Source organism: Rutilus rutilus (genome assembly GCF_951802725.1).
Source record: "Rutilus rutilus genome assembly, chromosome: 18".
NCBI classification, from domain to species: Eukaryota; Metazoa; Chordata; class Actinopteri; order Cypriniformes; family Leuciscidae; genus Rutilus; species Rutilus rutilus.
The window spans coordinates 4636721-4649200 of NC_140231.1; the positions used below are offsets into that span (position 1 = coordinate 4636721).

Consider the following 12480-nt stretch of genomic DNA (forward strand, 5'->3'; position numbering starts at 1 on the left):
GGCTGTATCAGCATAGAAAGAGCCATTTTATCACCATTTCATGACAGCCGATGATATAGCTGAGCATGACATTTTATTGCATCAGAGATTTTGTATTGAATAATCACAAAACAAAAATAAATAAATACATAGTTCATAAAAACATCCATATTTCAACAAAAACCAATAACAACAACATCTTTCTACTTAATATTATACATTCTCATCCTGACGGTAAGCAAGATAGCCATGAAATATAAACAAGATATATTTTTCACAACAACTGATAAAATCTAACTTAAAGGCTATTTTATAATGTTTGGATATTACATAAGAGGAAACCTCTAAAATGTAGTATTTATCATTGAAATAAATATATATGTTTCATAAGCAAACACAACATTCTTTTGGCAACACTTTAAAACAACCTTCATTAATAAGTAATTGGCAAATATTACACGATGCTTAAAAGATCAGTAGTGGTGAATTTAATTATACATGTGAATATATTAAGTAAAGTTTCATGACATTTTTAGTATTTGAATGTACATAAACTAATGATCAAGTTTGTAATCTGAGAAAAAAAAGCACAGCAATCATCATGTAAATTCAAACAGTAGAACATTTCAGCAGTCTTTCTCTTCTAATCCCTCATAATGCTTTATTCGATCTTTGTCAATGTCCTTTGGTTACATCTCTCTGCCTCTTTAAAAGCACTTTAGTTTTCCATCAGAGTGAGTCAGAAGAGGAACTCCACTGAGGAACTCCAGCAAGACTTCACGCATAAAAGCTTCAGGATACGCACACAAGCCTCGCAACCACACCGGCTCCTTTTGCACACATAAATTATGGGATGTGCAACTAACACCAGTTGACAAGGGGACACTTGGATAGAGAGTGCGCGTAAAGCATGGCTTGGATACGCACATGTTTTTTCCTGTCTTGGTAAGTAGCAAAGTGTTTTTATCTGACTTCACACATGTTTATTTTTCTGATTTGCTTATTCATGTATGAAATATGTTTACAGTGTTGGGCAGGTGTTGGCAAATCCACCGACTGAGACAAGGATTTATTTGGATAACATTACGCGCATTTTGGATAGGTTGTTAGATGGATATGACAACAGACTCCGACCTGGTTTTGGAGGTAAGCAACTGCAGGAATTACTTAACATATTAAAGTGTTACTTAATGTAGTTTATTAAATACATTTACTTTCATTTTCTCTGTAAATTATTCTGGACTTTGGATGCCAGACTTCCTCAAGTTCATCATCAGAAACTGCCTTACTGCTTTATAAGGTCATTATGTTTAAAATACTTGTAATGAGTGAACTAAGGAGCACTTTCTTTCTTTCTTTCTTTCTTTCTTTCTTTCTTTCTTTCTTTCTTTCTTTCTTTCTTTCTTTCTTTCTTTCTTTCTTTCTTTCTATTACTTATTTATATTTGAAAAACTGTAGGTCCTGTCACAGAGGTTAAAACGGACATATTTGTCACCAGCTTTGGTCCTGTTTCTGATGTGGAAATGGTATGTGATTAAAAACAATTATATATGATACATGCAATCATGCATACAAACCTAAATCCTCTGTAATTGCATGTTTTCTATGTCCACTGCCTCTATTCATGTTGCCCTGGCTTCATTATTCTGACATTTGGGCAGGATGTCATTATAGAAGCTTAGGGATTTTAATCTGGATGACAATCCCTGACACTGAGGGTCCCGGCTCAGCTTTCTTTCCACTGTTACACACTACGCTATTTTCCTACAGTGTCCAAAGCCACCACGCTTGCCATGTGATGCACTGTGACAATCCGAAAGACAGTAAAGATAAATCTCTGCCAAGATTAGTGGGGAAAAAAAGATAAAAATACCATTCCTGATGGTGAATGTATACCAGCCTGATTCGTATACATACCCGATGACACTTTCCTGATGTGTTCACTCATACAAATGTATTGTGGGTTGCTGTTTATATATATATAAAAATAAAAAAAATCACATGCTCTGCACATGACAGTTTAGATTTCTGTTGATTTAGAACTGCAGTCATGGAAAACACATGTGAATATCTAAAAATATACTCTAAAAAGAATAATAATTTCTTAGGAATACACAATGGATGTGTTTTTTCGGCAAACATGGATTGATGACCGGCTGAAATTTGAGGGCCCCATTGAGATCCTGCGTCTCAACAACCTAATGGTCAGCAATATCTGGACACCGGACACTTTCTTCCGAAATGGCAAACGTTCTATTTCGCACAACATGACCACTCCCAACAAGCTGTTCCGCATCATGCAGAACGGAACTATTCTGTACACCATGAGGTAACCTGCGTGCCAGAACATTTGCTCTCCAAGTCAAAGATGGACTGCACACTTGCTCTTTAAAATTGCAGTAGAAATGTAACAACACATTCTTTTACCAGTCCACACATTTTTTTTTTTATTAAACAACAACAACAGTGGATTCTGTTACAGTATATAACATGTAATACAATGTATTCTTATTCGTTTATGCCGATAAAGTAAATAAATGGATTTTCCTATATGAACTATTTTGAATGCCACCGTATATAGAGTTTAACAAGGTCATCTGTTATTTCACATAAATTAAAGGTAAAACGTTTCTTGTTTTCAGGTTAACCATCAATGCAGAGTGCCCCATGCGATTGATAAATTTCCCAATGGATGGACATTCATGCCCTTTGAAATTTGGCAGCTGTATGTATGTTAAAATGGCACATATTCCCTTTGAATGGTTTTACTGGTATGACTGACTTTAGTTTTGATTTGTGCCTATAATATAGATGCCTATCCAATGAGTGAGATTGTTTACACATGGAAGAAAGGACCATTATTTTCAGTGGAAGTTCCTCAAGAGAGTTCCAGTCTACTACAGTATGATCTCATTGGACAGACAGTGTCTAGTGAGAGGTTGAAGTCAAACACAGGTATGATCTTTGGGTCGTTTGATTCAGTGACAAATGACTGTTGTTTTCTGGTTTGCTGAGCACGAATGCCGAGAGCTTTCTTAATACCAACCTCTTGCCAAATGTTCTTTGTCCTGATTTAAATAAATCTTAAACATATGTGTTGAATGTGACATTTGTTAAACAGGATTTTCTATTCGTCTCTAATGTATTTCTACGGAATGTACAGTTTCTTGAACACTTGCCTTTGCCACTAATGTTGTATGTCCATCTGTTGTAGGTGAATACATAGTCATGACAGTGTACTTCCACCTGCAAAGGAAAATGGGTTTCTTCTTGATCCAGACATACATCCCTTGCATTATGACTGTGATCCTAGCACAGGTCTCATTCTGGATTGACAAAGAGTCAGTACCTGCCAGAACTGTGTTTGGTAAGCATCTGTTTTTTGCTTCCTCACAAACTGTTTGTCTGTTGGGTCACTGCGCAAGCACCAGTATGATAATACTAAATCCAAACAGTGTAAGAAGTGATATAATTATTAATAATAAGAATTAATTCAGTGCTGAAAATTATTCATTAAACAGACTATAGACCATTTAGACTATTTTACCTTTTGTGTGTGCTATTTATTCTATGTTCATTGTTAACTTGTTAATGGCTGACTCATTTGAAAATATAGCTACTAGTAGCGATTAAGGGGCCAGATTATTTGAGATGATTGTAGATGATTTTAGAAAAAATATATCAATAAAATCACTTGTAATATGATTTCATTGCTTTTAACTTTTGACCAATTTGTGGAGGTAGCGGGGTTGACAATGGCATACACAAAGTTTGGTGTCAATATACAGATACAGCATCAGATACAGTTTGGCATCATGCCATCAAACAAGTTGATATGTAAAACGATAACGGTTTTATCTATCAGCACAAAATCTATAACTTTTTGCTGGCATGGTCTGAAGATGATCTAAATTAAATTTGGTGAAAATCGGACCAATGGTTTGGAAAAGTAGGTTTTCAAAGAAATGCAAAACAGCCAATGTCCAAAATGGCCTATATGGAAAAATGATGTATCGTTTGACTTGGCATGCTGAAACTTAGTCAAACGAGACCTTAAGATGTTTGTGATTTTTGGCCAAACTGTTCAGAAGTTATAAGCAAAAAGAGCCATTTTTCATATCTCCTGACAACTAGCTGGCACTGCGCCAAAATGTGGGTCTCCTCAGGTCACGGTTGTCATAACACAAACCAAGATTGGTCTAAATATGCTAAAGCTTTGCTGAGATACAGCCTCACTATCATTTTGCCGTTATTTGAGAACGATTTGACTAATGATGAGAAATTATGTCATATGGTGTAATCAAATTGTCTTGAGCCAAGGAATCTGAGGGAAAAATTCTAGTCATTATGGTTCAAAAGTTATTAGCATAAATGTGAGTGGACAGTTGGTGGCGCTAGAGGGATTGAGGTAGAGACTCCAAATTTTCTGTGGTAAATGTTTAGATTGTTCCCTATCCGTGTGCCAAATTTCCAAACTTTCCCTCAAGTGGTTCTATGGGCTGGATTTGACGGATTCCATGGTGGAAAAAGAATAAGAACAATAAGAACACTAGCGATTACAATGGGTGCCTGCGGACTTTTGGTGCTTGGGCCCTAATTGACTGTGTGTTGAGTCACTTGAATGCTTTACAGAAGTAGCACTCTGAGTTGAGTATGATGCTGTTTTAAAAGGCAGCAGCCTATATAGGCAATAGAGGAAAAAGCAGCTCACTCCGTTTTGGAACAGTTTTGCCAGTGTTTGAATTTTAAGCACACCAGATACAAAACAAATCATTCTACACTGAAAAGTTACAGCACAATTTAAAGTGAAAATTGTACTTGTCATAAAAAGGGTTTCTTTATAAACAAAAGGGTAACACTTTATTTAAGGGTCAAATTCGCACTTCTAACTAGTTGCTTATTAGCATGCATATTACTAGTACATTGGCTGTTTATTAGTACTTATAAAGCACATATTAATGCCTTATTCTGCATGACCATATTCTACATCTCTTAATCCTTACCCAATACCTAAACTTAAATGCTACAAAACTACAGTAGCCTACTAAGTATTAATAAACAGTAAATCAGGAGTTTATTGAGACAAAAGTTGTAGTTTATGGATATGTGTTCCCCATACTAAAGTGTTACCACAAAAAGAATCCAGATGAATTTGCTAGGCACTTGATGAGATGATGCACATTTTATTTTTTTATGTAGATCTCATTTCTGCTTCATTATCTTAATGCACTCTTCTTGGCAGCTGTTGGCAATGGTCCTAAATCACTTAACGTGCCTTGGCCCTTGTTCTGTGGTGCTGCAGTATAAAGAGCAAACATTTTGAGATCCTCTGCCTTGCCTTCCTCTGTTTGCTCTCTTTTTCAGTTATAAAATAGAAACATGGGTGCATGTGAAGATTACTCAAGTTTTCAGTTGTGTAAAGAAGAGTATGGAAATATCTTGCATTAAACTTTACTGCACACTAAATAGTGCTACTTAACCTTTAAAGACAGAGACAGCCGCCCGTGGCTAAAAATATCTATTGTTTGTTCCTCTGAGCAGGAATGATTGGTGATGTGTGGTTGAAACTACTCAAACAATAAACATACGTTTTGGTCTTTTCAACCACCAATTATTAGCATGTTTCTTTGGAAATTTAAACAAACGCAAAGTGAAAGTAGTTGTGTGCGTGCGTATTTGTGTGCATGAAAACAAACACAAAATAACAGATTTGCATGAGAATACTTTTGATTGTATATAATAAATGGCTATAACTTGCTTAAGGATGTTTACATGTAGACAAAAATTGATCTGGAAGTCTAGAACATCCAAGTATAACTTCGCAACATTTTGCTGGAGTTTTTCTTAATTCTGGTAAATTCATCAATTCTCAGACAAAATAAATGTAAAATTGGGACTTTAAATGAGTTAGATTGAAACTTCATGTTATCCTGTTTAAAATGATATAAGGCACTCGATTCTGTCTGCTAGAATGGGTTAGAAAAACAGAAAAGTACAGGCGAGTCAAGTGCCCCCAACATGTTCTAGGTCTTTATGAAGTAGTCTTAAAATGTATGAACTTTTTCTTTGTCTTCAATGCTTTTTCAGCTGATTAATTGTGCTATTTAAGAATGAAGCACCTGTCTTTGTGGTCGCCTACTTGTGTTTCACTGGGGCTATTAGAATGAGTTTTTTGGCAATTCGGAGTGTATCAGTCTATAACCTACAACCAAAGGTTTTCTCTTTATGAACACATCAGCATTTGAATTTTCAGTGCCAAAATGTGTCTTGGTAGGGACACTAGAAACGTATACATTGAGATATTAAAGATGATTTGCCTATCAGTCAGTGAAGTTGCCAGGTGCATTTCAGCTTTAGTTGCCTGCAATTGGGATATGTTCTTCTTTTGCTGATAGAGTCACAACTTCAGTATAAAAATGGCTTGCTCTGAGTGAGGTGTTAATTACACCATGTCAGTAGATTACAAGCAAACATCGGCTCATGTGGAGAAGTGAGTAACCTACAGCATGTTTCTCAGTTCTGAGGTGAGTGTTATGCCTGTGAAAATAGAGGTGACAGAAAACTTAAAACAGTGTAAAAAAGAAAAGGAGTGAGAGTTTCTGACAAATGACTTGCTGTAGAGAGTAGAGATGAATAGGTAGAAGCACTCACTGTCCATTTCTATTGTAGTTGCTCTACATCTCAATCTTTTACCACTAAGAGCTGAAATAACCCAAAGCATTTGGTTCAGAGATGTAATTGACTGAGGTTCATTTGGACCAGCTTTTTGCCGTTAAAAGCATGATTTTGCCCCTAAGGCAATTAGTGTTTGTTCCTTTGCTTTCTTTCTCTTTCTTCACTACATTTCTGTTCATGCTCAGGACACGTTAAACGTGTTCTCGTGTACAAAAGCTCTGTCTAAATATCAAACTTTGATTTGAAACTGAAGTTGAACATTCAGTTATATTTTTAATAAGATTGTGAAGATAAAAGCTTAAATTATATTTATTTGTGGAAGATATCAATTTGGTAGGGCCATGAAGTTGTAAATGAAGCTATGTGTGATATTTAATACAGTAGTTATGAGTGTAAGTTATGAGTTCGGATTTAGTCAATTGACCTATTTAAGTACATTGCTTTTAAACATAAAGTTTAAACGTTTTCTTGTCCCTTCTGTAAGAAATCATCCTGGGCTGTCCTCATAGCAGATACTCACTCTCTCTCTCTCTCTCTCTCTCTCTCTTGAACTGACAAAACTTATCTGATTTCTATCTGCTCAACCAATTGACCATGAGCTGCCCTATAGATCACCCACATCAGTCCAACAAAAACACAGCAAGCTAGTCCTGATGTGGATAGTCCAGCAGATTGTATCAGCAACACCTTTGGCTTTAAAGTAACCTGTTTTGAGAAGGTGGGGTAAAGTGTGGTGAAAATGCAAAAAGTAAAGATTGTTTTACAGATGAGAGATGTCTGTAAGATTGTCCTTTATTGATGGTAGGGAGCGTGACATTAACTTTTTAAACATAATCATAGCAAATAGAAAGTAAAGTGACAGCATATGACTTGGCATGTCATCATGCTCTTGATGGAGAATAATAAAAGTTGCAACCCAGACTCATTGGAAATACATGCCTCTACCTATTTTTTTTATGTTTTTTTTATTTATGTGTGGAAATTTCAAAATAATACTTTTATTCATCTAGGATGCATTAAATTGATCAAAAGTAACAGTGAATGCATTTATAATGTTACAAAAGATTTCCATTTAATAAATACTTTAATAAAATACTTTAATAAATGTAATAAATAAATGTAATAAATGCAAATAAATGTTGTTCATCGAACTTTCTATTCATCAAAGAATCCTGAAAAAAGTATCACCATTTCCACAAAAATGTTAAGCAGCAAAAAACTGTTTTCAACATTAATAGCAATAATACAAAATGTTACCCGAGCACCGAAGCAGCATATTAGAATGATTTCTGAAGGATCGTGTGTCATGTGACACTAAATACTGGAGTAATGATGCTGAAAATGTAGCTTTGTCATCACAGGAATAGATTATATTTTAACTTATATTCAAATAGAATTATTTTAATAATATTTCACAATATTACTGTTTTTAACATGCAGCTTTGGTAGATATATATAGACTGAGAAGTGAGTGTGCACACTTGCACACTTCATTAAACTGCACGCACAATGCACACTTCATTAAACTGTGAGAGATGGAGAGAATGGCAGAAAGGAAATGTAGCTTGGTGTAGTGTAGTGTAGTGTAGTGTAGTGTAGTGAACGCAATGAGTTTTTGCAAGTTTGTGGCTCTGTGTCCTTGATGATTCACTGGAGAAGTGCAGACAATGAAATGAGGCGGACCATGCTGAAACTGGATGGTGTAACTGATGTTTCCCTAAAGCACTCTTAGGTAACTATGGTCGTAAATTCCATTGAACTCTATTGGTAACAACAGAACTTGCGACCATAGTTGCTTTTGGGAAACTCACTCCTGGATAGTTTGCAGAACCCAGAGACACATTCGTCAGAAGCTGCTATGTTGTCGAACATCTCACCAGAGGTGCTAGCCGATCTCCGACTGCACCTTGACCTGCAAGATCAACCAGCCCCAGTAGGGTCCACACTCACTGGAGCACACGCCAACCATAGAGAGCAAAGAGGCTATAATAGCATAAGACACAGGCAGAACAAAATCCTCTCAAGGGTCTGCTGGAGGTTTGGAAGTGCACTCATATTGATTGGCACATAAATTGTCTAGAGATGCTAGCGTTATGCCTGGCTCTCGGGAGATTCCTTCTCTAAGGCTGTCATGTGTTGGTCAGGACAGACAATACATTGGTGGTATCTCTCGGCCCCTGTGTAAGCTGGCGAAGCGCATAAAAAGTTTTTGTTCATCAGGGCGATTCATGTCCTAGGACATCTGAACCTGGGGGCGGATTTACTCTTGAGGCAGGGGCTGAGGCTCGAAGAATAGAGGTTGCATCCCATTGGTGGTGAGCATGATATTCGGCAGAGATTCGGTTGAGTGGATCCTATGTTTTTACAGTGTAATTAAATGAATAGCAGTTGAGTTGTTGAAAGAAATCTGTAATCTAGCCAGCTATGGGGATAACTGGTGCACTGTTGTGTTGTTGGTTTTGGACTAGACTTATTGCACTAGACTGTATGCCAATTGGATTGACAGTACTAATATCTTAATAATAATTCGTTACATTTATATAGCGCTTTTTCTGAGACCTCAAAGCGCTTTACATATGGAAGGGGGGAATCTCCTCAACCACCACCAATGTGCAGCATCCACTTGGATGATGCGACGGCAGCCATATTGCGCCAGAACGCCCACCACACACCAGCTTACTGGTGGAGAGGAGACAGTGATGAAGCCAATCAGTGTATGTTGATTTTACTAATATACTATCTTAGTATTTTTTGCAATAATCTAACAACATCAAAAACATAATGAATTATTGCTCCATTTATACTTATTTATAGAATAGTATTGCTATTCTATAAATATATTTATAAAGACCCATTGAGACCTATAATGGATTATGAGAACAGTTATTGTTAATTTATATGATTTGTATTATTTAGTAATGCATTTCCTTTTGTAATGTGCATGCTCATAATCCATTAAACCCTGATTTATAAGTATTAATTAGTCAGTTGTATGGTTCCATGAATTTATTTATAAAGATGCAACCTGCATTTCTATACTGTTATTATATTATAGTTACTATGACATTTTAGTAATTCTGATTTATTTCTGTCAAATAAGTGAATATATTAGTGTTTTGTTCTTATAAATACTTATTGTGAATGATAATACAGTTACTAACCTCTATAAATGCATCATTGATGGCTTTAAGTAAAACATAGAATGCAATTTTCCTAAAGCAAATGTTAAAATAAATCATGAAGATGTGCTCATTATACATTTTAAGTTGTTTATTTGTAAATGTAGCTAATTAACAATAATTCCTGAAATAAAATAATGAAAAAATAAAATAGTTAAAACATTTTTTTATCTTTTTTTATTTTACATAACAGAAAAACACTGTAACAATAATGTAAGAAATGCCATAAATATGGCTGAGGAGATATAGATTTGAACAGCATGTCAAAATTACCATTCATGACCTCTAATGCAAACATTAGCCATTAAAGACATTGATAACTAATTGGTACAGCAAACAATTTTCTCTGTTTTTATTTATTTATATTTGATCATTTATAAATCAGTGTGTAATAGATTATGAACTTGTGAATTGAAAAAGTAAATGCATGACTTGTAAGCAATTATAAAAATAACATAAATGTAACTACAACTGTTCTTATAATGCAGTATAGGTCTTAATGAGTCTTTATAAATCTATTTATATAATAGTAATATTGCATATAAATGAAGCTTTATAGAAAGTGTTACCAAAATATCTAACACAATAGAAGATTTATAGTTCCAAACATTAAGAAAAAACCCAGTTAACACAGAACGTTCCCCTAATGTTATTTTTTGGTTATTTTTTTGGGAACCAAATACTTACGTTAGGGGAACGTTCTTTTTTGGTTTTATTTTTATGTAACAATAACATAACGTTCCCAGAACGTTGCTGGGTGGTTACCATAAAAAATAACGTTCTGGGAACCATAAACTAACATTCTGAGAATGTTCTGGGTACCAAAAACTAACGTTATGGGAACCAAAAATTGTTAGCTGGGAAAGAACTGAATGAAATATAGAAAGGCCATTATTTGCTCATAAAATAAAATCCCTTGCCTTTGGGTTATATATTTTCTATATTTTATTAAATGAAACAACACTTTTCATACTAATGCTCAGGTGTAAAATAAAACATTGCAAAGCATGTTAAATAGTGTTATCTGTCATATTTTAGACAAATCACTTTGAATCTGAAAGGCTTTTCAGTCCTTACTGAACTAATGGTTACTTATCCTGGAGCTATTCCATGGGAGTTCATGCAGAGCTCTGAGTAAATGACCTATTCAATAGAGCCAGCACGCACCAGCAGACCATGGGTCTCTATGAGCCATTATGAAATAACAGTATACTTCTCCCCACCCCCATGTTTTCCCATCAGCCCCTTTATGTTGGTTAAAGGACAAGACCTGACCAGAAACATAGGAAAATGCTCTTCGTCCATACTAGCATTTTCCAAGTTCCTTGTCCACTCTGAAATGTCAGAAAATGCTTAATTAATCTTACAGTGCATGCGTAAAATGTATAAAAACTCACTAAGATGATACACAGACCAGACATAATCAAGACAATAATTGCTCAATCACCATTCCACGTATGGTATAAAACATAATTGCCCTCATGTTTTGACGCAGCACACCAATTATGAATACATTTTTACAGGAATATAATATGACGATTATACAAAGTAACTTTTACAGTATATTTGGCAACACTGTGCAAGTAAACACAGATATCTATGGGTACAATACGTGATTAAACATTCAACAATTTCAATTACCTACTGTCTCAGTGTAGACGGATTATTGTAGACATAGCTAAATATACGAAACCTTGACATTTCTCATGTTGGACTCAAGGTGTTGTTACATCACAGGAACATTAAAATGCATGAAACCACTTCTGTACTGCAGATTTCATACTCATTTCAGCGTAGTTAAAATCCAGTAATGGATCCATGCTTTACATACGCTCCAACAACATTGTTGTCTGTCGTAAAACCATGATGTTTGCAACATTCTTATAACAAGACTTTTGTAACTACAAGAAAAGGTTCTATGTAGAACTTTAAAGGGTTCAGTCAGGTGCTCAGAACCTTTTAGGGGTTCCCATAATGGGATCATTTTATGGATTTAGCTTTAATTAACAGGGTTTTTTTCTAAGAATGATATCATGATAATATGGAAGCTTGTTTCCGCCACAGAAAACAAAAAAGGTAATTGCAACTTTTTATTTCACAATTCTGACTTTTTTTCTCACAATTGCAAGTTTACATCTCACAATTCTGACTTTTTATCTTTGAATTGTGTGATATAAAGTCGCAATTGCGAATTAAAAAGTCAGAATTGCGTGATATAAAGTCGCAAATGTGTGTTATAAAGTCAGAATTGCGTAATTTAAACTTGCAATTGCGAGAAATAAACTTGCAGTTCTTTTTTTCTCAGAATTGCATGTTCATATCTCACAATTCTGATTTTACAATACGCATATAAAGTCAGAATTTTTAGATATAAACTCGCAATTCTGAGGAACAAAGTCTGTCTTTTTTTTCTTAGAATTTGACTTTATAACTCGCAATTGCGAGTTTATATCTCACAATTCTGAGAAAAGATGTCAGAATTGCGAGATAGAAACTCGCAAATGCGTGTTATAAAGTCAGAATTGCGAGTTTATATCTCGCAATTTTGACTTTATAACATGCAATTGTACATTTAAACAGTATCTCGCAATTCTGATTTTATAATATGCAATTCTGACTTTATATCTTGCAATTCTGAGAAATAAAG

At 35.0% G+C, this 12480-nt stretch overlaps 1 protein-coding gene across 1 annotated transcript in view; it reads left to right on the forward strand.

Moving 5' to 3' along the window:
- The first annotated feature begins 715 nt into the window (after window positions 1–715).
- The window catches only part of gabra6b (gamma-aminobutyric acid type A receptor subunit alpha6b), a 30973-nt gene continuing 19208 nt past the window's right edge, over window positions 716–12480 (forward strand). Inside the window, exons 1-7 of the mRNA XM_084388059.1 lie at window positions 716–924; window positions 1007–1125; window positions 1438–1505; window positions 2088–2308; window positions 2622–2704; window positions 2791–2934; window positions 3194–3346. Of these exons, the coding sequence (XP_084244185.1) occupies window positions 890–924; window positions 1007–1125; window positions 1438–1505; window positions 2088–2308; window positions 2622–2704; window positions 2791–2934; window positions 3194–3346 (823 nt within the window). The 5' untranslated portion in view covers window positions 716–889. The remainder of the gene's footprint in view (window positions 925–1006; window positions 1126–1437; window positions 1506–2087; window positions 2309–2621; window positions 2705–2790; window positions 2935–3193; window positions 3347–12480) is intronic.